This window comes from Toxorhynchites rutilus, chromosome 3 (assembly GCF_029784135.1).
Source record: "Toxorhynchites rutilus septentrionalis strain SRP chromosome 3, ASM2978413v1, whole genome shotgun sequence".
Classification (NCBI taxonomy): Eukaryota; Metazoa; Arthropoda; class Insecta; order Diptera; family Culicidae; genus Toxorhynchites; species Toxorhynchites rutilus.
The window spans coordinates 107869894-107896054 of NC_073746.1; the positions used below are offsets into that span (position 1 = coordinate 107869894).

The window sequence follows — 26161 nt, forward strand, 5'->3', positions numbered from 1 at the left end:
TAGCTATCGTTTATAGCTTACAACGTTTTCGCGTGTATCTTTTCGGTATCCATTTTACGATCGTGACTGACGTAAATCCGAAAATTGCTCGTTGGGCACTTTTCTTGATTCGATTACACGGTTGAGCATCGGTCCGCCGCCAAAATGCAACACGTAGATGCATTGTCACGTATGTATTGTCATGTAGTAGAAGAAGTGGACGAATCATCTAACGTTTTTAAAAACGCGTTGTACGTGAATCAGATCAAAGATTCAAGGATTGTTAAGATCAAAGCTGATCTAGAATTCGCTGAGAGCAAAGATTATGAGATCCGCGATAATTTGCTTTTTCGTAAATATAAAAATCGTTTACTTTTATATATTCCGGAAACCATGGAAGACTCCGTCTTTTTCAAGTACTATGATAATCTCGGACATTTCGGAATCGACAAGGTTAGTGAGTTGATTAAACGTTCGTATTGGTTTCTAGGTTTACGAGCTAAGTTAAAAGATCATATTTCAAGATGTGTGACGTGTATATCATTCAATCCGAAGCAGAATAAATTATATGTACCGTTGAACCTCGTAGACAAAACGAATATTCCTTTTGCAACGATTCATATTGATCATTTAGGACCGTTAGACAGAACTAAAGGCAAAAACGAACATATCCTCGCTATAGTTGACGCGTTTACTAAATTTTTGAAATTGTATGCAACGAAAACTACTAATTCACGTGAAGTAATAAAGCACTTGAAATCGTATTTTATCGCATATTCTACGCCAGATGTATTAATATCGGATCGTGGTACCGCTTTTACCTCAGATCAATTTAAATCATTCGCAAACGATCATGGAATTCGACACCAGATTGTAGCCACCGCGTGTCCTCAGGCCAATGGACAAATTGAGCGCTATAATCGTACATTAATTCCGTTGTTAAGTAAGTTAGTAGAAACTCGTAAGCAACAATGGGATACAGTATTAGTAGAAGCAGAATTTTTGTTGAACAACACGTTGAATCGCTCTATCGCAGATATACCCTCTCGGTTGTTATTTGGTGTACTGCAAAAACGATATATCTCTGATGGTATAACAGATTACGTAAATGAGTTGAATTCGAAAAAAGATGATCGGAATTTAACTGCAATCCGCGAAAATGCCGCGCAATCGATTAGCAAGCTTCAGAGATATGATAAAGAACAGTATGATAAACGTTGCAAGGTTCGTACGCATTACAACGAAGGTGATCTGGTATCGGTTCGAAGCGTCAAGCAAGTAGGATTTAGAGGAAAATTACAGCCAAAATTTAAAGGCCCATACGTCATCAGAAAGGTTCTCGAAATCGAAATCGAAATCGGTATCTGATTACAGATTTAGATGGATTTCAGGTATCCAATAGATATTTTGAAGGTATATTCGATCCTATGAACATGTGACTTTATCAGAAGAACGATAATAATGAGATTAACGATTTTTCAGATTCAGAAGTCGAGTATGAAGATGTTGAATATTTAAATGATGAATTTTAGTGGAAATTGAAACCAAATATTGCGATTGAAAAATATGTTGCATAACGAGTACATTAGCTAGAAGAGTAAAAAAAACTGATATGTATAATAAAATTAATGTAAACGAAAAAAAATGATAAGCGAGAGACCACCAGCGTTTCACTGTCGCGGCCGACAGTAGTGTCAGGATGGACGTGCTGTAGCAACCTTGCACACAATGTCCTATTAGGAAAAAGATAAACCCCTCGATTTCTTATTATCATCTGCCACTTTGGCATATTAGCGTTTATGTACATCCGTGAAATTTGCGATTGTCAGATTGAACTTCCGTCGTTGCGTGTTCTCGAACATTCGAGTTAAGACTTCCGCAGAGTAGACATTAATAAAGTTACTTGTATAATAAAACGTGTTCTTCTAACGCCTCCGAACGCCGCGTATAAATTACGACACATATGTGTTTATTTTGACAATGCAAACAATAACGACATTATACATAAACCGATAAAAATGAGTTATAATATTTGTCCACAGCTCTCACAGCTCAATGATCTATACGAAATGTTTATCCCTAGGTAGTGCGGACTGAATCAAAACGGCTGTCAAAAAAGATCCAATTGAAATGTCAAAAGAGATCCAACGATCAGGAGTGTTATTTTTCTTATGATAATCAACACTATAAAAGAGGTATTGTTGTCAAGGGCAAAAATAAGTAAAATTATAAAATGAACGAACTACATTTTTCCGTCAATTGTTTAATTAACCATTGCATCTCTAAAAGACCATCTCAGCCTTTCACTGAGCAACGCATTTTTAATGTCCCCTCTCTTTGTCATAACGTTTTTCCGAACGTAATAAAAACAAACAAAGTCAGAGTCACGTAAATGTTTACTCCTGCGATTTGGAAATATTCGATAAAAAGTGGAAGGAAGAGCTGCCAGATAATTTTCAAAAAAAGTCTGTAAAAACATGTGAATGTCTGTTAAAAATGTGGAAAAGTCTGTAAAAGTGTGCAGATCTATAGAAATGTCTTTTAACGTTAATTTTCACTTATTCATTAATACTTTGTACATCACGATGCACGTAAGATTGTATTCTGTATATATATATACAGCCATTCCATGCCAAACTAATATAGTGGTTCTCAGCTCTTCGTCAAAAGTGGTAATTTTGTTCTTTATCGCAAAACATTAAACTCGTATTTTTTTAATTTGTCATTAGGGTGCCCATTTCCATTTTAGGGTGATCCCAAAAATCATTTTTTCCACTTTTTCCCAAAATGACTTTTTTCAAAAATTTATAACTTTCGAACCACTCAACCGATTTAGATGATCGACATATCAAATTTAAGCCAATGAGCTTTAATTGAGAAATATTTAACTTGCATATAATATGGATCCTATTTTTAATATGGATTGAAAGCTGAGAACTTTTGCATAAAATATCTCGATATCAGAGATGCTATTTTTTTCGTTTTTGAAATATGATTTTGCAAAACTAATCGATGGTTCGAAAAGCAATTTTTCCCCATTTTTCCCACTACAAAAAGTCATAACTTTCGAACTATTGGACCGATTCATATCATCGACATATCAAATTGAAGCTTACGAGATATATTTTTTAAAAAATATATACGGTTATTCACAATTAATGAACAATTCTCGCGTAAATATATAACTTTTGCGAAAAAATTGAATTTTGTTTTTGTAATTATGGATTGAGTTAGTTTTTCATAGTTTTCTCGGTTAAAGATAGGAGCGCTATATTTTTTTTATATTTTTTAAGCTGAGGAGTATTTACTTAACATATCTCGATATCAAAGATGCTATAATTATCGTTTTTAAGTTAGAATTTTGTAAATTTAACATGTTTTAAGTCTTCGACCAATATTCATATGTGACTAAACTAGACCTATGCTACTAGAATCCAATCTTCCCGCAAGTGTGAGTTTTGCTTATTGGCTTCAATTTAATATATCGATCATCTAAATCGGTTCAGTAGTTCAAATGTTATGATTTTTTGCAGAAAGTTATTTTTGGACAAATGGGGAAAAATGATTTTTTTTTTAAATCATATCTAAAAAACGAAAAAATAGCAACCCTGATATCGAGATATGTTGTGTAAAAAATCCTCAGCTTTCAAGAAAAAATATAAAAATATATAGCGCCCTCTAGTCCAAAGTCATCAAAAAATAAAAAAACGACTACAATCAATAATTACTAAAATATAATTATGTATTTCGCAAGTTAAATATTTTTTTATAAAAGGCTAGGTCAATTTTATATGTCGATCATCTAAATCGATTCAGTGATTCAAATGTTATTAATTTTCATTTGTCATTTTTGGGAAAAAGTGGAAAAAAATGATTTTTCGGACCACTTAATAACTTATGTGCTGTAAGTGTGTTTAAATGTTTCAACGATCTACACATACATACATACACATACATACACAAACATACGTGTTGTTAATTTTTATAAAACACAGTATTTCTCCGTTGATATATTGGACATCCACCAAGGCTTGCGGTCTTGTCGTTTTTATTTAAAAAAAAATGCAGTGTATATTTTCCATCCGCCATGCAAGGCTATACAAGTTTTAGACCACCACATGGCCATGAACCATGTCTGTCGTAACAATATCGAACAGTAACCCATATTTCGTCATAAGCAGACCCGAAAGCAAATGTAAGTTGTTGAAAATAGAATGAAAATTTTTATTCGATGTTGTTTAAATACATAGGTTGCATAGTCCTGACCCTAACTTAACTATTTTTCAATAAATCTCCTTGCATTTCAGCAAAACAATCTTGTCTAGAACAGAAAATAATTATCAGAGACAATTTTCGTTCAAGATTTTTCCTTACCTGCAGAGAATGCAATTCTCGCGTAACTTTTGAAAAGGTCCTATGTAACAAATGTAAACAAATCGAGTTAATGGATGCACGTTATTAGTTTTCAATCATTGAATGTATTACAAAAACAATCGTTCACGTATCTATCTTCTTCATCTTTTTGTCGCCGATACAAAAAATATCCAATGTACAGATTCGAATTTTAAGCACCCGGCTGTTACTTCGGACGCCACTTTCCTCCGACGGCCGAAACGTCCGAAGTAACAAAGCAGTCAAAACAACTCGCAGTCGTACTTCGGTCGTTTTGGAATTTGTTTCTTACAGGTGTTGTTATCGATTTCAGTGCAATTCAACGAGTGATAACAATAGTAATCAGTCTTTAGAACGAAATGCTGATATTTGGATTGTTGTTTATTAGTTAGTTTCAAATTTTTATAGTGCAACGTAATATGTCCAATGTGCAAACGCGGGCAGTCAAAACGTCCAATGTAACATTTTTCGCTCCGAGGCTTCAACCTTAATCTCAAATCACGGAACAATAGTTACGATTGGTTTTACGAAGTTATTCTTGACAGCTAGTGGTGAAAACAGTGATAAAGATTGATAGCTTTTAAGACAATTCGCGAAATAATGTTCGGGTCTTCAACTACGTTTTTCTCGAGTTGGCGAAAATGTTACATTGGACCTTTTCAAAAATTACGCGAGAATTGTTCATTAATTGTGAATAACCGTATCCTCTTTTTCGTCTGCAATGATGTCAAGGCAAAAGTACTTATGTGTATGAGTTCCAAACATCATACACACCAGATGGGCCAACAAGAAGGACTGCCGGGCCGCAGGTTGAGTATCGCTGGTCTAACGTCATGTGTATTGATATATACTAAATATAATAACTTTTCTGTATTGAAACTATGAAAAAATGTCATATGGTGAGTCAAATATTTTTGATGTGATGAATAGATGTGATGAATGTTTTACAGATATGTCTGTAAATTTACAAACATATTTGTAAATCTGGCATCTCTGGTGGTCTGAGAATTTATTGCAAGAAATCGCTTGAAAACATGCAAGAATTTGCTTGAGAATGAAGTGGATTGAGTCCGCACCACTTAGGTTTATCCCATTCGCCGTGTTAACAGTAATCGTTCGTTAACTGGTCCTTGAACCAGCTAAAAAGCAAAATTTCGTAAACCATCGACGCCATACTCAAATGGAAGATTTGCTGTGAGGGGCAATTTGAAATGTTATGAAAATATACATTATTTTCGCATGACAAAAACATTGATTAAATTACAAAAAATAATTTCCTCAAATTATATTTCATACCTGTTGTCGCACTCAATGCGAAATTTCCATTGGAATCCTTTTGTTTATCCAATTTCATCATCAACGCGAATCAAACAATTCATTGAAGTTCCCCTCGATTTTATTTGACGTTTTACATGCCGGACCAGTTAAAAGGAGAATGTCGATAGTTGGTCTTCCCGTTTCGCCCAGTTAGCGAATGTTTACATGATGATGCTATCATTAAAAACATTATATACGAACTTCCCACCTTATACATGATGTCTCCCATCGTTTTAGAGGCATCTCAACATTGTGTTCAATTTCAATGTTCAAAGCGTAAACCATCTGTCAATTTGTTCACTGTTTACATTTTCTTACCACAAATCGTTGCCACTTTTTTCTCTCAAGATCCACTTCTCTTCTCTGGAGATATTCTAGATAATTGAAATATTTCATACTTGAAAAATAAATTGATTTTTTTAATGAATGGATGAATCTGGTAGCTCTATTTATTACAAAGTGATGATAGTGACAGCTGTCATCTCTGGATCGAATTTATTTTCTATTTATGTTTACATTCAAACTTGATCAGCCCAAAAGCCCGAAAGTGCTTCAGAAAAATCGAATACGTTTCTGCGCGCAAGTATGGCTGATGAAGAGTACGAACGGTTCGAGATCACCGACTACGATCTGGATAATGAGTTCAACCCGAATCGACGGAACCGGCGTCCAACGAAGCAGCAGCAGATATACGGTATCTGGGCGGACGATGATTCCGAAAATGAGCATGATGACGGAGAAGCGGGACCGTCGTCCCGTAGGGGACGTGGTCGGGCTGGCAAAACAGCTAAGGACTATTCCGCCCCTATTGGATTTGTCGCCGGGGGTATTCAGCAGGCTGGCAAGAAGAAAGAGGAGAAACACGAAAGTGACGAAGAGGATGATGATGACGAAGCCGATGAGAGACCTCGCCTTGGTGGAGCTGCGAGTGGCACAAGCTCGGAATCTGAATCGGAAGCGCAGGCGAAAGCAAATGATTTTCGGTCTATGGCGGGTTTTAGGAAATTTACTGCTCAGACCGCGCAACTGGGGAAGGGTGTCGGCAATTGGGAGCAGCACACGAAGGGTATTGGCGCGAAGCTACTGTTGCAGATGGGCTATCAGCCGGGGAAAGGTCTCGGCAAGAATCTGCAAGGTATCGCTGCGCCTGTAGAGGCACATCTGCGAAAAGGTCGCGGGGCTATTGGAGCTTATGGTCCGGAGAAGAAGAGAGTTGTTTTAGACCAGAAGCAGAAACAGCTGAAGGAAGATGCCATTGAGATACAGGATAAAGACGCAGGACAACAGTGGCGCAAAGATAAGCATAAAGGGCGTTATTTTTACAAGAGTGTCGAGGATGTTATCGAGAAGGGGAAGCGATCTTATGCCCCATTTGATAAGAATTCGAAGTTAAGTCAGGTGAAAGTTATTGACATGACTGGTCCTGAGAGCAGGGTTCTGAGCGGATATCATGCCTTAGGTCAGGCTAAAATAGCAGATGAAGACCTGTTCGAATCGAAACCAACAAAGGAAACATCTAACTTCGCTCTGCCTGAGCTGATGCATAACCTCAATCTTATGGTAGAGTTTTGCGAACAGGATATCATTTCCATTGACAAGCAAAAATGTGCGGCTAAGGATCGCGAAGAGCAGCTTGAGATTGAAAAGGACAATTTGATTCGCATCACACAGTTGGAGAAAGATTATATAGAAACATTGGAAGGAGCCTTGGAATTAGTTAGGGCTCTCGTGGAACCGGAAGATGGTTCAGTTTCGCTCGAAGAGTGCGAAAAGATTTTCGTACGAATGCAAACCGACTTTCCTTCGGAGTATAAGGAATTCGGATTGGATGATCTTGCTCCCGGTGTAGTTGCCCCGTTAATCGCAGCCCGCTTGAAAGAGTGGAATCCATTCATCGATCCAACGCGGCATCTTGATTTGTTTAAGCGCTGGCGTTCGATATTGGGTTCTTCCGACACTGAGAAACGCAATCTTTTGGATCCATATTGTGGACTGGTATGGTCCGGGGTAATTCCCAGCATTCGTTCCGCAGCGTCGGCGTGGGATCCAAGAATCCATCAGCCTATGATCGCGTTGCTGGATGCCTGGGCCCCTCTACTTCCATCGTGGATACTCGATAACGTTCTGGAGCAAATCGTTATGAGCAAATTAAACGCTGCCGTCACCGAATGGGATCCGTTGACTGATACTATTCCAATTCATGTGTGGATTCAACCATGGGCTGGTATTTTGGGCTCAAAAATGGAACAGAATATTTATCCAACCATTCGCGAGAAACTCAGTAAAGCGCTCAAGGCATGGAATCCGGAAGATAGATCGGCTCGGGCAATGATAACGCCCTGGAAGGGCGTAATGGCCGAAGAAGATCTGCAGGTATTCCTGACGAAGAATATAATTCCCAAGCTGGAGCTTCGTCTAACAGAGCTTGTGATCAACCCGTTGCAGCAGGATTTGGGTGAGACTTAATTTCACCTCGGATGGTTGGTGTTTTTTAACACGATTTTATCTTTTCAGAGATTTTCAACCAAGTCTGGGAGTGGAACGAAATAATTTCCAGTATTCAAATGGCCAACATACTGGACAAGTACTTCTTCCCGAAGTGGATCCAAACATTGGTTATATGGTTGAACCAATCTCCCAACTTTGATCAGGTCACCCGTTGGTACCAGGGATGGAAATCACAGTTCACCGATGATATAATCCGCCAAACGAACATCAAAGAAAACTTCCGCAAAGCGTTGGAATTGATGCAGCGATCGATTGGAATCACAACGGGCGCGTCGACATCCGGACCCACCGAACCGATGGATACAACGCCCTCCGCACCGAAGCCTCCCTCCCTGATGGATGTTCACGTGGACGCGCCGCCATCGTTGGAATTCAAAGAGCTGGTGTCCCAGAAGTGTGCCGAAAGGGGAATTATTTTTGCTCCGATGCCCGGCCGGAGGGAGATGGGAAAACAAGTGTATCGCGTCGGAAAATTATTCTGTTATATTGATCGGTCGGTTTGTATCGTTAGCTTGGATGGCGGTGTGAATTGGACGCCCATTTCGCTGTCTGCGTTGATGGAACGAGCTGTGAGCGGTTGAGCAATAAGTTATAAATTGTTACCTTCTCACTAATCAAATAAATTATGAGAGCTTGAGGTTTTTATGTCTTTATTAGTTGGAAGGTAAAACTAGAATAAACACAAATCTAAAAGCATGTCACTCCTGCTTCTGGCATGGCTACTGTTATCTATCAACAGTCATGGTAGCCAAGGTAGCATCTCCCCCTCTAATTTGGTAGCAGTGGTAATCTTGAAACTTGATTGGTTGATGTTGTGGGTGAAATTTTGGTTTGGGTGACGGTCGTAACAGGTCCAAAGTTGTCCTCATCTTGCGTCCAAGCATTACCTCGGTTGGAGATTGTCCACTCAGAACCGCTGATGGAGTGGATCTGTAGACGTACAGGAACGTTTGAAGCGCAGTAAGGGTTGACCTCTCTCCTTCGCCGACAATTTTCATCAGCGATCTCTTCAAGGTGTCCACAAACCTCTCCGCTTGCCCGTTTGATTGTGGATGATACGGAGCTGTACGGAAATGGACGATCCCAAATTCTTCGCAGAAATCACGGAATTCAGCACTGGTGAACTGGCTTCCATTGTCCGACACAATGACTGTAGGAATTCCAAATCTTGCGAAGCATTCTCGAAGAAATGTAGTCGTTGTGGAAGTAGTCGGGTAACGAGTTTGCAGTATTTCCGGCCACTTTGAGAAAGAATCCACCACAATTAAATAGTATTCTCCATCCACAGGTCCAGCGAAATCGATGTGGAGTCGTTGCCAGGGTCCTTCAGCTTGGGGCCACGGTTGTGGTTGAGCATGTGGTGGAGATTTTGCAGCATTCACACAGCTTGGGCATCTACGAACGTAGTTGGTGATGTCTTCATCTATTGTCGGCCAAAAAACGATTCCACGAGCGATAGCTTTTGCCCGTTCGATGCCAGGATGTCCTTGGTGAACTTGCTTGAGAATCCTTTTCTGCAGGCTTTTGGGAACTACAATTCGATCCGCCATCATGATACAGTCGTCAATTACGGAGTAGGAATCTCGACGGCTGAAGAAAGATCGAACTTCTACATCTTCGATACCTTCGCACCGTGATGGCCAGGAACCTTGTGTGTAGGAAATTACCTTCTGGAGCACGGCATCCTTCTTAGTGGCGATTTTCAGACTCTCGTGGGTGACTGGAAGATCTTGAATAGAGTCATGGAAACAGGAACTAACGTCATCTTCGACTCGAACCATAGCAATGACTGCTTCTTCGTCGGGTTTCGGATGGTTGCTGATAAGCCGGGAAAGTACGTCAGCGTAACCGAAATCTTGAGTTGATACGTATTCGATGTTGAAATCGTATCCCAAAAGTGTCAGGGCCCATCGATGGAGTCGATTTGCGGTATGTACAGGAATGCCCTTTTTGGATCCGAAAATTCTCAGCAATGGTTGATGGTCCGTTTGAAGCGTGAACCGACGACCCCACAGCAAACGATGTAACTTCGTGCAAGCAAAAACCAATGCCAACGCTTCTTTTTCGATTTGGCTATAGTTCTGCAGACACAGCCTTGATGATGCCGTTCGGAAAACGATGAAGAATAACTGCACCAATGCCAGTTTTTGACGCATCTCCTGCCACGATAATCTCTTGCTCTGGATTGTAGTGGGTGAGCAACCGACCAGATTGTAGCACTTTTTTGATGTTTTGGAAAGCGTGCTCCTTACTCCAATCGAACTTCGTGTCCTTTTTCAGAAGGTTGTCTAACGGATGGCGTAGTTGGTGCATCTCGCGGACGAATTTGCCGTAAAAGTTGACTGCACCCAAGAACGAGCGCAAGGTGGAAACGTCGGTTGGTGCGGGCATTTCCGAAATGGCTGCAATCTTGGCTGGATCGGGTTGGATACCTTTAGCAGAAACGATATGTCCAAGGTACTTGATTTGATCCTGGTGGAATCGGCACTTCTCCACACGTAGACGGAATCCATAGTCACGCAGACGGTTGAAAAGCATGTGGATGATTCGGTTATGATCCACGAGAGTCTTGCTGTGCACCAGAATATCGTCGAGGAAAACTTCCACACCACGTAGACCCGAAACCATTTTCGCCATTAGCTGCTGGAATGCACCGGGTGCTGACTTGACCCCTGGAGCCAATCGGTTGAAACGGAATAACCCACGGTGGGTGTTAATCGTCTACAGCTTCTTGGATTCGTCATCGACCTCCACCTGAAGGAAGGCATCCGACAGGTCGATGATGCTGAAAACTTGACTGCCGGATACCTTGCTGAAGATCTCCTCCGGGGTAGGAAGAGGGTGGTTGTTGGTCTCCAGTGCTGCGTTGAGCCCAGTCGAGTAATCTGCACATACACGCACTTTTCCCCCCGGTTTCTTGACAACGATGATGGGTGCTGCCCAGTCCGAAAAATCGACCGGCGAGATGATGTCCAACCGCTCGAGTCGATACAGCTCCTCTTCTACCTTTTGGATGGCATGAAAAGGCACCGGTCGCTTTGGTCCGAAAAGGTTGGGCATCCGGCTTCAGAGACAGTGAAATTTTCGTCTTCATGCAGTGGCCCAAACCATCCTGAAAAACTTCAGGATATTGCTTAAGGAAGTGCTGATCAGAGGAAGGCGAAAAATTGGAAAGATTCACCTGATTGCAGTTGGCAGCAAGCGGCTTCGACCGTAAGTCAAACGCGTCCAAACAGTCCAGTCCGATGACGTTCAGATATTCAACTGATGTGATGTAGCAGACCGATGCCTTCGTAGTTTTCCCGATAGTAACCGGGCAGGTGAATTCGCCAACCAATTCGAGTGGTTCCCCTGATGCCGTTGATGCTTCTACGCTAGTCACCGTTGATGACGGTGAGCAAATCATTTTCCACGTGTGTGTGCTGATAACGGTGATGTCGGAACCACAGTCCAATTGGAGCTCGACCGATTTTCCGTTGAAATTGACGCTGATGAACCTTCTACGGCTACGGACCTGCTTCACGATTTGAATAACCTTCGTGTTGAAAGGCTTCTTCTTCTTGGAACCAGCTTTCGACTCCGTAGTTGATGACTTGGAAAAACAACCACAGTAGCCGTCTTTATGGCCCACTTTCCCGCACTGTTTGCAGGTGTGCTTCGAAAATTTGCAGTCCTTCACAAATGCATTGCGCCGCATTGCCAACATGGTGATGGAGGTGTCTTGATGTCTGCTGATGACTTCATCTGGTTGTTCGGATGCTTCTTTGACTGCCGAACTGCCTGGACCGTTGAAGATGTCGGTTTCTTCTCGACCAACGCCGTGTCGTGTTTAAGATTCGACAGTCGTTGGCACTCGGTGACCAGTCCTGCCAGGTTGATGGTTTCAGCTTGATTGGACTCGAGCTTCGACAGAAGTCGGGTCCCGACGTCGGTGTCCTTCGATGACTTGAAACCGCAATGAACACCAGGCTCTTGAACTGATCCACGGTGAGCTTCTGAAGCTCAACATCTTCACATTGACGGTTGACGGTTCCAGCATACGTTACGAAATCGTCGGCTTCGTTCTTCTCAATATTGAGGCAGTCGTAGCGCTTGCTGAACAGAGATTTATGCTGACCAAAAATCTGCTTCATCTCGTCTACAACTTCATCGAAGGTGAAATCGCGTGGGTGGGACGGCAGCAGGTAGTTGAGGAATTTCTCGTGCACCGGAACACTGAGACTCCGCAGCAAAAGTTTAACCTTCGCGGTATCGTCCAAGCTTCTGCCATCCTGCCTGAATAGATCCTCGTACTTAGAAAACCAGCGATCGAAAGTCAACCCGTTTTCCGGATCGAAGTGGAACTGCTTAAGGTTGGTCGCAAGGGATTCGAGAGTTTTATCTGGAGCGTTTTGCTGTGTTGACGTTGCTTGGTTACCGGTGAACTGTTCCAGTAACTTCATCAAACGGCTGTTTTGCTCGGCCATTTGCTGCATCACAACGGACAACGGAATTTTTCCTCCACTTGCTCCAGCTTCGGATCCGGCTTGAGTTCCATATTCGGTGGTCATCTCGGAAGAATCTTCAGACTTCAACCTCGTCGCCAAAAATGTTACCTTCTCACTAATCAAATAAATTATGAGAGCTTGAGGTTTTTATGTCTTTAATAGCTGGAAGGTAAAACTAGAATAAGCACAAATCTAAAAGCATGTCACTCCTGCTTCTGGCATGGCTACTGTGATCTATCAACAGTCATGGTAGCCAAGGTAGCATAAATAAATTTACACTCATGTGGACAATTTAATACTACTAAGCTGCTTTCAGTTAAATTTATCCTTGTTCACAATGGCATACTAGCTGACCCGGCGAACTTCGTCGACCAAAATTGATTTTTGTCGTAGGATTACGTATTTCGGGAACATATTGGGGGTACAAATTAGAAAATGTAAGTTGTCAGCTTGGATGCCTCGTGGGACACACAAAACTCCCTGATTTAGCACCTCAGGGTCGGCAACCGCAATGGACTACGCGATCAAGGGACTACCGGCACGTGTAGTCACGATACTTTCCCACCCACTTCCATAGTCTACACTCACCTTTCGTTTCCGATACGCTGGGCCAAGGTGGCGTGTAGACGACGGACAGTGGCGTCTCTGGATCCTTTTTGATATGGAAGAGATTGATTTCACTCGCGAACCATTGCGTAATTCACGACTCGCGAGCATTCGCAAAACGCACGACAGAAAACCTTCTTTTCTTCCAAACGGATTCTGCTATTCCCCGTACGCGACCTTTCGTTACACTCCAACCTCGTGGTTTGTTCCTCTTTTTCGCGATACTTCGTTGAATTGAACCGTACAGCTCAAAGGTTTCTTTGAAAGTTCTTGGGCATTCACCTTAGCCTCTGATGAATACCCTCCGGGGGCTCGTACTCAGATACTGTGGTTTTCGCCATCGTACTTGGCCTTAAAAATAGTGCCACCCAGTGGCAGGTGTCCGGGTAGCGCATGGGAGTGTAGCGTCATCTTGTCGTTATGATAACAGAGCAATTCCAAATGAAATCGACAAATGACAAAACATGAGTATTTTTGATGCGAATGAAAGTGTGTATTCCGTTTGGGTTGGAGGAAATATGAGTTTTCCACAGCAATTGGGATTTTTTTGACTCAAGTGTAACTTTTGAAAAGGGCGTATCGATTTTAGTAAGAGAATTTTTTTTCTCAAAAACTATGAGTTGTACCGAAATAGTTTTAGAAAGAATTATAGAGTATTGATGTTAAAACGTGAGAAAAATGTACACAATACTCTTTTCTTTTATTTACAAAAAAAATAATTAATTTACAACATCTAAAATATGTATATAAAATAGAAGTTATGCAGAAAATTTTAAAAATTAGTCCAAGATTGTAAAACAATATTTGACGAACTTTGTGAAACATCGAATTTTTTATGAATTTTCGGAACGTCGAATTTTTGCCACAAATTATGAATTCAGATGTAATTCAAAATAAAAAAAACTCTTTATCAATCTCCTTCTAAATGCAGCCGGTCTCGAGATATTTGAAAAAAAAACATTTCTAAGTATTTTTTTATTTTTTCATATAAAATAGAAGTCATGTAGAAAATTTCAAAAATCAGTCCTAGATGGTGAAACTATTTTTGACGAACTCTGAGGATCATCGAATTTTTATGGATTTTCGAAACGTCGAATTTTTGTATGGCAACAATCATTATAACCACTAATTATGAATCCTGATGTGATTTAGAACAACAAAGCTCTTTATCAATTTCCTTCTAAAAGCAGCCATTCTCGAGATATTTAAAAAAATATTTCTAATTTATTGTCTTTTTTTATAGTAAATAGGTTCTTTTAATATGTTTGCCGTGTTATACGGTCATGTTCATGAAATTTTATGAATTTGCTTATAATTTTCAACAACTTTTCCAAATACATCCTTATGGTAAAAATATATGTACAGGAATCACGTTGAAAAACATTTAGATAAAACTCACATGTCTTAAAAATATATTTAAAATATTGCAAATTACAGTTTTTTTTTGTAAATAAAAAAAAGAGTACTAATTTTTTGACGTAGAACTACGTCTTTCAGGAAGGGTACCAAATCAGAAAACAGGCCACGTTTTATAAAATAAAGTTAACATTAATAACTATTTTCACTGTGAGCGATTTCTCATGATTTTCATACCAATCGAATCGGATATTCTCTAAGATTTGTTTGATATGCTATACAATACAATTCGCTAATCTCTAAACGGTTTAAATTCATGAAAACTGAAAGAACTTCCTTTTTGATGTGGGATTACGTCTAACCGGAGTATATGGGGGTGTAAATTGAAAATGCAGGAAAAAATGAAAGATTCCGAATGCTTATAACTTGAACATTTCTTACTGGATCGGAAAGATTTTTGCATCAATTGATAGGGAATATTTCGACGCATCTATTGCAATTAATAAAATGTTATTCTTCATTAGATAAACAATTGAATAACTGTAAAATGTTAAGCGTTATCTAAACGCCCTAACTGCCTCGTTTTGATTAGTCCGATTCACGGTTTCCCCAACACAGCCATCTTAACCAAGCAGCCTTGGGGAAATCGTCATTGAAACTATATGAAGGTACGGCGACATTTGTTTTCACCGAAATGTGTTCCCTAACACAGACTTCAAAACCAAGCAGCGTTGGAGAAATCGGCATTGCAAATACATGAAGTCAGGGGTATTTATGTTCCGACTAAAATGTGTTTCCCTAACACATACTTCAAATCTATGGAGCGTGAGGAATTGGCATTGCAAATTCATGCAAATCGGGTCCATTTTTGTTCCGACTGAAATACATTTCTTTTCAACAGACTTCAAATTCATGGAACGTGGGGAAATTGGCATTGCAAATACATCTGCCGCGATCTCGCAAAGTGACGCAAGCGCCAAAATTGAAATTTTACTTTTTATGTTATAGATCGATAAAGAATACCAAATCCTTTGAAACGATTGCGAAGTTTCACAGAAATGTGAAAAAATGTCCCCGTAAATGCTTGAAAACAGAATGGCTTAAGCGCCATTTACCTTATGATGTGACGTAATTTGAATCTGATGCGATGTGATTTTTTCATCTGTTCTGATGGCAAAGAATGAACGAGCAGGAACAACAAATTTCACATAACAACATCAATCAAGGGACAAAGCATCTTGACGGTGTTCACTTAGCTCACCTGCTCAATTTCGCTCTCGGATGAATTGAAGCTGAGTGTCGATCAAAGGGTAAATGTCGGATTTGGTGACTACACTCTTCTAAATTCTCCACCGAAACGCATCTTATAACAAAACTCAAAACATCCGATGTATTTGCTTTACATCGGATAATTTTGGACGGCATTATCTTATTCAACACGGATGTTTTCAATTGAATTTTGGATTGGAAAAAAAGGTGTTGTCCATAATTGTTACAATCGGGTGTTCAACTACGTTAGCCCGCTACAAAGTCGGAAAATGTATAGAACTCTTCTCCCTGATGCTACCTCATGCTTCGCTCAACGGTGGCATGTTGTAAAAAATATTTGGTAACAGATTCTCCCATACTTTGATGGATGAACGCCAATCGGTTGTGGAAACACCGATTAAAATTCGCTGTTTCCACAAAAAACTGGCGTTGGTAACATAACTTGAATAAAACTGAATTTTCTCAGAAATCAAGCCGATGGCAATAATTTTCCATCAAGTGTACATATGTTGTACAGATCAGATTTTCGTAATGCACGTGTATGTTGATTATACATGCAATTTTAAGGAAAGCATCGTACTGAAAATTCTGCCCTCTGGCGCTTGCGTCACTTTGCGAGATTACGGCAGACATGGTGTCTGGGGAAATTGGCACTGCAAATTCATGCAAGTCGGGGGCAATTTTGTTCCGACTTTGCCTAACACAGACTTCAAAACCAAGGTGTCTGGGGAAATCGGCTTAGTAAATAAATGCAAACTGCGACTAGTACTAGACTGCATTTGTGCAGACTAGAATATGTTTCCTGAACACGGTCTTCTAAACCCAGGAACCTGGAAAAATCGTGCAGACATTAGAGTCGAATGAACTTTCAACTTTGAAGCCTCAAAAAGCTTTGGCTCGGTTATCCAATATTGCATAGAAGGATATGCCTTCATATCTTCTGCTCACTGAATTTCTACGCATATCATTTGATGATTAGGCAAAATGCTGCAATTTACTTGTAATGAAGGACATAATCTATTACAATGCATGAATTAACCTTACATAGCATTTATTCAATCTCTTTACTCACAAAGCAAATATGTTGAATTCAATTGAATTCGGAAATTGTTTCATTCAATCCAAAATTTAATCAATACAAACGATTGCTAAGCTAAGATAGTCCCACGTCAACCTTGCGGTTACATCATTGATATAACCCAACCATTTTTCCCATACATTTGTACTGCCGAAACATCGAACATTTCTTAACAGATCGGAAAGATGTTTGCATCAATTGATAGGAAATATTTCTATCACAATTAATAAAATATTATTTTTCATGAGATGAACAATCAAATAACTGTAAAATGTCAAGCATTATCTAAACGCCTTAACTGCCAAGTTTTGATTAGCCCGATTGACGGTTTCCGCAACATAGACTTCCGCTCTGTCAAAACATGCAAGTCGGTGATATTTTCTTCCCATTGAGCTGTGTTTGCCTACCCAAGTAACCACAAGCATTGACGTTTAGCTCTATTGTAGTACTAATTCAGCAATTCTAATGCCAAATGGCAGTATATCTGCTGTTGCTTATAGTTATAATGCTTATAGGCCTTATATCAACATTATTAATGCGTATTAATATTAATGAAAATATGCATTAATGAAAGGTCTACATGCACATTTAGTGCTACCATATAATGCTTACAAGCATTAGAATAATACATATGAAAATAAGCATTAATGAAAGCCCTATATGCGCATTTAGTGCTAAGCATTAGAATAAAACAAAACATACATTGGGCATTGTGTATCTGGCTGCAAGTGATTGTCTGAAACATAACGTGGATGTCCAACAGAGTTGGAGGAAAACTTTGACAAGCGGAAATTTTTGGCGAAATATATGCTTCCAAGCCTGTTACTACCAAAACAAGGTTTTTTCCGGTGTTACATGATCTTCTTTAGCAGGTATCTGAGCGGTTGTTCAAATAGGACTATTTTCAACTCATTCATCTATATCAACAGTGGTCCAGATAGCAAAGGCACAACAGAGAAACACTCATGTTGCGGATATACCCCGGTTCGAATCTCATAAGGTTATTTTCATATTATAATTATTTCTCATTTCAAACAGAGTGCCGAAGGGGGTCTTCGTAGCCACTAGGTTACGCGTTCGCTTACTAAGCGATCGATCGTGAGTTCAAATTCAGGGCCCTCAATTGACCATCTTTGTGTTGTTATAGAATAACTACGTCCACGCAACAATCATCAGCGATGGAGATCGATCCACGGTCGAAATAAGATCGATTCATCCATACAACTGCTCTGCTCTGCAAGAAACATCGGGCTGCTGTTCTATAAATAACCCAAGAATGATCAATATTAACTGTCTCCGCTGTCCGGTCTGCTGAACAATGGAAGAACAGATAGAATACCCTTACGCCGAAATGGCTACTAGAGTGTAATTTACCATAATGTAATGGAACAGAAAACCTAACGCCTAAATGGCTACTACTTCTACTGTGTAATTTACAATTTATAGAAACATAAACATATGTACATGTACACGATAAAAACCCGGCTCTGTTACAGATAAAATGCTAATGAGCCTGATAAATAAATAAATGGGATAAAAAAAAACAGTGTGCCGTAGTTATAAATAAGTTATAAATAACATCAATAAAAAGGGGTGCAATAAGTCTTGGGTGGTTCCATGAAATGTATATGATTTTAATTATTTTTGTGTTTTTTTATCGAGTCCGATTGATTCGATGGCTTTTCCCTAGAAAAAGGGAAGAAAAACCACTTGACGTTTTTATGGAACATTATATAAGCATCAATGACTCTTATTAAGGGCTGGCATCGCAAGTGACGTTTTCAGTTAGCCCTAAGTAAGCTTTAGGCCTTGTTCTCACAGCAGCGGGGCGTCAGCGTGGCTTGGGCGGGGCGTGTGACACTTACGATTAATCGTTTGTATTCTTACCGATGTTTTCACACCAGGCTGACGTGTCGTGAGCGTAGTTTTGACGTGTGGCTGGCGTGCAAACGAAAACACTTCACGCTGGCGATATTTGTACTTTTCCGCTCCTATCTAGCATGTTTGTTTGTAGCAGTGACATAATTTAATTTTTTTTTGTTTTTTTTTAAATTTTTTACGTTTTTCACCCTCCGAGTTTTTAGCCGGACACGTCCAACGATGTTGGAATATTGGAAAATAAACCAATTTTATTTTTTTCATTCAAAAACACACATTGACTATTTTCATTGAACACGCCGAAGACACGCCGCTAACACGGTGCAATGTGAGTGAATTAAAATATCGTAGCGAGAAGTGAACACGCCACGTCGACGCCCCGCTGCAGTGAGAACATGGCCTTAGTAATGCTTATTTATAGCTGTAACTGGAGCATTGAAAGAGCCCTATATTTCGCCATTTTAGCATTATATCCACCCTATATTGGTTTACAGAGCGTAATAAGCAATTATTCTGTATTCTATATGTGGATACAGTGCTGATTTAAGATCATTTATTAGTGCTTACTGGTTACCTGGGTAACACGGACTTCAAAATTATTGTGCCTGAGGGAATCCGCTTTGCAAATACATGCAAGTCGGGGGTATTTTTTGGTGTTGAGTACTTTTGTACTCGCTTGTCGTTGTGCAGATCGGAATATGTTTCCCTAAAACGTACTTTTAAACTGAGAAGCCTGGGAAAATCGTCATTTCAGATACTAGAGGTGTATGAACTCTCACAGTTCGAGGACTACGTAAACATGAGATGTGCAATAATTTCAGAGGGAAATGTAAAATACAATGATCGTTTGACAATCTATTACAAAAATTTCGATGCATTCTGAAATAATATTCGAAGTGGTGAACAAGTGGATTGCATAATATAATTGCGCAGTTCTACGTCGAAAATATGCGGTCGTGTCCTAGATACAACCCCTTACAATTTTTTTTCTCAGTGTATACTTTTTTTCACATTTTGACATCAATACTCTATAATTCTTTCTAAGACACTATTTCGGTACGACTCCTAGTTTTTAAGGATATAAATTATCAAAGATTTTTCTTACTAAAATCGATACGCCCTTTTCAAAAGTTACACTTTAGTCAAAATAAATCCCAATTGTTGTGGAAAACTCATATTTCCTCCAACCCAAACGGAATACAAACTTTCATTTGAATGAAAAATACATGTTTTTAAAATTTGCATTTTTAAGACGATTTCATTTGAGGGGCTTAGAATGCACTCCTTTCATTCTAAGGCTGTTGTCACATTAGGCGGATTCGCCACCGCGGATATCGCGACGGTTTTTTCTCGATTTGGAATCGCTTCCAAAACCGCCCCGCTCTGCGTGACATGGCTCATTCACGATACACTGTAGATCCTCCGTTGCGGTTTTATTCGCGGAATCCGCCTAATGTGACATCAGCCTAAGCCCCTCATTTAGAATTGCTCACCACTAAACGCACACTCACATCGTGATGAGGCACTTACTCCCGCAAATCTGATCATATGTTCACACCCAAATTGTATGGAACAACTAGATAAAGCTAGTAGTTTTTATTTATATCCTGGAGATAAAACTCGCTTTTTCAATTTTTACCCGCATTCCGCGTACCACAGCTTATAAAAGATGATTTTGTTTGAGTTTCACTTTGTTCCTTGGATTTTTATTTTTCGGACGGTTCTTAATTTCTCATCATAGATGCTCGATAGGGTTCAACTTGTAAGTTTATGAAGCTAAGTAAGATTTGTTTATTTCTTGTAAAATTTAGATATGTATTTACAATGTGTTTTGATGTGTTTTTTCATATAAACAATATACATAATAATTCACCTTCGTGTGTATGACACAAGAATCACCTACAAATCGTTTCACAAATGTTCGTACTAAATTTCGTACTCCTTCCACATTCATATAGTAAATTGTGAAGTTTTGTTTGCCAACGTAAATGGTGCTGCCTCGTTTTATTCGAAATGATGTCGACATCTGATTACGACATTAGTTTTTATGAGGCCAACTATTCCCTATCAAATTAGTCGGGCCTAAGGAAGTTTTAAATCGCTAAAATTTGTATGAAATTTTTTTCTTGGCGTTATTTACCTACTCGAATTGAGTTGTTCTAACCTTAATTTATACTATTTTCTATGAATTTTCAGATATTCTCACCAAAACTTACCATTATAATATTAAATTATCTTTGAACACAATTTTTGTGTGAGTTTTTTTCAGTGTTTGCAAGCAAAAGTGATTTTTATTTACAGAGAGTATTAATTTGATTTGGGAAAAATAATTTTCATTCATAATTTTTATTTTAAAATTGTGCTCATTTTTTCTGCAAACTCATCTTGTCATGCCTACTCTCCCATTTCGTAATACAAAGCTAAATGCCGTCAACGCGGATGTACCAAAACCTCTCTGCAGCCATATTGAAAGTATACTGTGTTTTGTTTGTATACAGAACATAATACACTTGTGCAAAACCTCGCTTGTGGTCAGTCTGTCCCATTCACGCCTCAAGCAAATAATTTCCACTCTGCTTTCTTCCGTACTGTTACTGTTACTGGGATTGATATCGGAAGATTGTGGAGAAATATCAATAACTTTTGAGCAATTGTATTGTAACCATGTGCGAACTTTATATGTCTTGATCTCTGGGTCACTTTCTTGGCAAAACTTGAATACTCGATTCCATCCCATTTCTTTGACACCTTGCTTCTAGAGACGTCGGTTAATCGTTCGATTAATTCAAATAATCGAATATCTGAAATTTTAATCGAGTAGTTTTGTATCGAATAATAGAAAATCAAAATATGAATACATCGAATAATTGTCACTGTAATCGCGATTAATGAAAGAAGGGATTTCCCAAGGTTAATGCATTTTTTAGGTTAAAAATTAGGCTATATAATTTTTTATCGAACTTTTTTCCACGCGACCAGAATGACTACGTGATACGTGATTATTACAAAAAATAAATATTCGCTCGATTAATCGAATATTGAAAGACGATTATTCGAATGAATCTAATATTGAAAAATGCCCCAACGATTAATCGATAATCGAATAAATGAAAAATTTAGACATCACTACTTGCTTCATATTTTACTTCAGGATGTTCAAGTAAACAATCTGATCCATTACACCATCCATAAAAACCGAAATGAACAAAAAAAAGTAATGTGCCTAAGAAGAGCAACTTGAATGCCCGAGCACAGAGGGACAAAACATTTTTCAGCAAAAAAAAAAAAAAATCAGTAACTCCAATTTGTTTTTTCCAAACATCATAAACACATCAATGTCTTACTGGTATGTGATTTCCGTAGATGGAGCCAAATTTGATATTTTTGACTTCGATGGTTATCATTTCGTATGGAGGAAGCCGATGATGAATTAAGGTGAAGATGGAAGCTACCAATTGTAGTAGTATAGGTAAACCCACGTGTAAAAATGGGGTAATGGTGTTTGTGAGAGAAAAGCAAAGCACACGTAAACAGATCAATTCACTTATCAGCCTGTGTGACGCAACATTGACACGAATCTTTGAATAAATTTGAAAAAAATAACAATTCAATACTAAAGTAAAATGTATGAACGATATGTTCCGATGAACAATTGCAAATATAAATATATATAGAAGGTGCATTTGCATATGAAGTAAAATTCTGATTATACGCGTGCGTAACATGAGCAAATTTATAACACATGCGAATTGGGGCCCTTTCGGTGTTAACAAGTTCTTCCGCATAGTAACTCGATGTTGATAATTCCTTAATGTTTTCCTTCGTTGATCGTATTGTTTTCACATATTTACGTTGGAGAGCCTTAACGCTCTTTGTTGGCCGAGGCATTTTGATTGAATGTAATACTTTTCCGTTTACTGTTTCTGAAAGCATAGGCGGTGTTCCGAGCTCTACAATACAATTTTCTTACCCAATGTTAAAATTGTTAAAACTTACATTATAGACCCATTCAACGCAGAAATAATAATTGCATTGATATCAACACAATTTTATTCTATTGATTTTAATGACATGAAACCCTATGACTCAGGAATAACATTCTATTGAGTGGTTTTTATAGCTGTTTCGATGATGTGGTCTGGCATCAGTGTCGAAAAAATAACGATGCTTTCACCAATACAAACAAAACCATTGCAGAAAATTGAAAAATGAAAATTTAACTTACAGAGCACTAGCTCAAGTTTTCCGACGTTTTTGATTAGACATTGCATTGGCAGATGAAAATTTAATATCTTCTGAGTAATCGATTAGAGTTTGGTTGATATAACTTGATGGGAAGTGTGCGAAAACAATAATTTTCTACATACTGTTTCGCAAAATTATAAAATTTCGAGCGAGGGGTGAGAGAGGGAGATGAAAGAGATGAGCGCCATTGTGGCAGACATTTGTAGATTCCTTCCACCTTAACCTTAAATAAATAAATTTCACGTGTTTTTATTTATTTACTAGCTGGCCCGGCAAACTTCGTCCCGCCCAAAGTGGATTTTTTGTTATCAATATATTCAAACATTCACGTATTCCATCAGATGAGTTATCCAAACGTATGAAGCAAGTTAGGTCACATATCTGTTGCGTAAAACCAAATTTTGGCTGAAAGAAAGATAAGCGAAAATGTGACGTGAGATGTCGCATAGTCTTGTTAAAAATAAACATCTTTTATATGTGATTCAGTAGCTTCAATTTTACGCATCAAACAACTGACGATATTTTCACTAAGACGCTTATGCGGATCGAAACAAACGAAACGTGTTATAATGTTATAAAGAACATCTACTGTCTGAATATGTATTTGATCCCGACTAATAATCATTCTGTAACCAGAATTAATTAAATAAATCCTGGATGCAGTACAAACAGCGAAAGGCGTTTAGTTGAGCGGATAGTCTAAGGTTTGTTTGAAAGATTTTGTTCTGAAGATAGCAGCCATAACAACTTAGAGCGGGATTCCCTGGGTCCTTCAGCGGTTAACCTTTCACATGCGATATAAATTAAATCAACAAAACAATCAGCTGTTAACCATTACGTAATCATAATCAAAATGTCTGATGAAAGATGGAAGTTTCATATTCTTCGATCTGCATTTCCACTGAATTATTGATAGACTCGTTGCAAAATTGAGACAACAAACAATATTCATCGGACAAACAATTTGAATCTGATATAGAAGTTCACTACAAAACTTTCCATCGTGTGATTCTCCTCTCTTGTCCAAGGGAACCAAATTGACAAATTGTCCATTCCGTGCTAACAACGCAGCACGGGCAAATTGTTTAGGTGACCCCCTTGTGAGAAAAAAACGAATTGTAATCGTGCTCACTTCACACGTAGTCTAAATCTGTAGACAAACTTCGCTCGTTACCAGGCTAGCATCGCAGAAGTAGCACTACAAAAGCGTGGAACAGCTAAATAATTGAATTAAGTATGATCAACGCGCTACTGTTGGTGGCGAGTAGAGCTTGAACCCCGCTAAACTACTCTTATTGCTCTCCAGCTCTAAAGAAGGACGAGTTGAAATCAACGAATCAAGTAGCAATCATCTCGTTAAGCTCAAATCAGTGCTCTGCGCTTGATCGCACTGTTTTCGCTATATCCAAGATGTGGCTGTTTTTAGGGATATCAGTTTAATCTTGCGATTTGTTGCGTTCGGATGATATTTCCGAAGATTGTAGCAAGTGACGGGAAGAAATGCAGAAAGTGAAAGTTGTTTATTCGGTGATATTGATCACTGTTTTGCTAACTTGCTCGGTGAATTCTGTATCGGGAAAGCGAGCATTCGCGATACGAATGCGTAGCAAAAGCCACAGCGGAAACGGTGGGTTATCCAGGTACTCGAGAAAAAATTACCACAGTACCCATATGGCAGACAATGTAAGTGGCGGTATGGTTCGGAATCCTCCGGTATCGGATGTTCAGCAAGCCAAACCCGCTAACTGGAACGTAGATGTGGCCGGTCCGATGGGTCCTCCACCAGCCTATCACCATGCCGTACCGGCTGGAGGAGCCCCACCCGCTTATGCAAGAGTAAATCCACCGAGCTATGCGGAAGCAATGGGATATTCCAGCCACAATAACCATTATGGGTCATCAGACGTAGTAGGAAGACATTATGATTACAACACAAACCATAATAATATGCACAGTGCTTACAGTGATAATAATATTGGAAGCTACGGCTCGAACTATGGATATCACCGAGGATCGAATCCATTCAGTGTTGGAAGCATACTAACTGGTGTAGCACTTTGGCAATTGGGACATGGTCTTGCCCATACTGCTCATCATAACCACCACCATGATCATTATCAGAATTACTTTGATCATAACCAGGACAACGTGGAAGAACCGGTGGGATCTACCCAAACGGCAGAGATCGAAAATCCACACATCCAAGTAAATGCAGACTTTGATTTTGGCCCTTCCTCAGCAGCAGATGTGAAAACCACCCAGAAACTGACGACAACATCTTCCACGCATTCCGTGTAGTGTCTCCGATTTTTCCCACGAGGCCGTGTGAGACATTTTCTGTATTATACTCTTGTGCTGTACTCACTATCGTAGATCTTATGTATTTAACACTTTAGCTGTAATGCAAACCCACAAAATAAACAAATTCATAGACTGCATCTGTATTCTTAAGTGTTAATCAGATAAATCAGCTAAAATGAGCCCAAAGCTATCCGTGGCCGTGTGAGTATTGTTTGTGTGCCAGACAACCATGTTATCACCAAATGTTATGGTCATTCGAATCCTCGCTTCAGTGCATTACCCAAACAAACACCACAATGAAGAAAATGCACAACTAAGCGGCCCTGAGTTATTTATAATTTGAATTTTATTTAGATACATCGAATTTGTTTGTGTTATTGAAAGAAGATATGATTAACAATAGAAGCTTACGTAATTAATGATAATCGTAAATTACAAACTAGGGTTATTGCGTCCAATAATCCGTTGGGCATAACATGATTCACACACGGTTCAATGAATACAATCGGTTTCAGTTTTTACACTCTATCTAACTTTATTGATAGGATAAGTATGTATTTCATTAGGGTTTTACATTCTAGATAGAAGACTTTCATCGCCACGATCATTCTCATGAACTGTACGAATATGACAGTACTGACAAGCTGTTTGTGCTGGATACACAATGGATGTATCATTTTAGCATGTGAAGGAAATATTTTTGAATAAATCAATTTTTTTTAAATGAACAAAACGTATGTTACAG

The 26161-nt window shown here is 39.0% G+C and overlaps 3 protein-coding genes across 3 annotated transcripts; 1 reads left to right on the top strand and 2 right to left on the bottom strand.

Moving 5' to 3' along the window:
• Positions 1 to 6193: 6193 nt before the first annotated feature.
• LOC129779059 (septin-interacting protein 1) lies at positions 6194 to 8889 on the top strand. Its single transcript, XM_055786315.1, has 2 exons — positions 6194 to 8143; positions 8203 to 8889. The coding sequence occupies exons 1-2, from the start codon at positions 6274 to 6276 to the stop codon at positions 8775 to 8777; spliced, it is 2445 nt and encodes an 814-aa protein (XP_055642290.1). The 5' UTR covers positions 6194 to 6273; the 3' UTR covers positions 8778 to 8889.
• A 32-nt stretch (positions 8890 to 8921) lies between these two features.
• Positions 8922 to 10824, bottom strand: LOC129773402 (uncharacterized protein K02A2.6-like). Its single transcript, XM_055776999.1, has 2 exons — positions 10327 to 10824; positions 8922 to 10277 (listed from the first exon to the last, which is right to left on the bottom strand). Exons 1-2 carry the CDS (start codon positions 10822 to 10824, stop codon positions 8922 to 8924), a joined length of 1854 nt encoding a protein of 617 aa, XP_055632974.1.
• Positions 10825 to 10917: 93 nt separating this feature from the next.
• Positions 10918 to 12746, bottom strand: LOC129773403 (uncharacterized protein K02A2.6-like). Its single transcript, XM_055777000.1, has 3 exons — positions 12050 to 12746; positions 11378 to 12000; positions 10918 to 11202 (listed from the first exon to the last, which is right to left on the bottom strand). Exons 1-3 carry the CDS (start codon positions 12744 to 12746, stop codon positions 10918 to 10920), a joined length of 1605 nt encoding a protein of 534 aa, XP_055632975.1.
• Between the last annotated feature and the right edge of the window lie 13415 nt (positions 12747 to 26161).

What these genes read in the sequence shown, in the direction of transcription:
- LOC129773402 (XM_055776999.1), bottom strand. Translation starts at nt 10,824, where the DNA reads ATGGTTTCGGGTCTACGTGGTGTGGAAGTTTTCCTCGACGATATTCTG. An exon ending in CAAAAACTGGCATTGGTGCA is followed by an intron (nt 10,278 to 10,326) that starts GTTATTCTTCAT and finishes CTGTGTCTGCAG; the next exon opens with AACTATAGCCAAATCGAAAA.
- LOC129779059 (XM_055786315.1), top strand. Translation starts at nt 6,274, where the DNA reads ATGGCTGATGAAGAGTACGAACGGTTCGAGATCACCGACTACGATCTG. An exon ending in CCCGTTGCAGCAGGATTTGG is followed by an intron (nt 8,144 to 8,202) that starts GTGAGACTTAAT and finishes TTATCTTTTCAG; the next exon opens with AGATTTTCAACCAAGTCTGG.
- LOC129773403 (XM_055777000.1), bottom strand. Translation starts at nt 12,746, where the DNA reads ATGACCACCGAATATGGAACTCAAGCCGGATCCGAAGCTGGAGCAAGT. An exon ending in CTGGCAGGACTGGTCACCGA is followed by an intron (nt 12,001 to 12,049) that starts GTGCCAACGACT and finishes TTGGTCGAGAAG; the next exon opens with AAACCGACATCTTCAACGGT. An exon ending in TTGCTGCCAACTGCAATCAG is followed by an intron (nt 11,203 to 11,377) that starts GTGAATCTTTCC and finishes GCCATCCAAAAG; the next exon opens with GTAGAAGAGGAGCTGTATCG.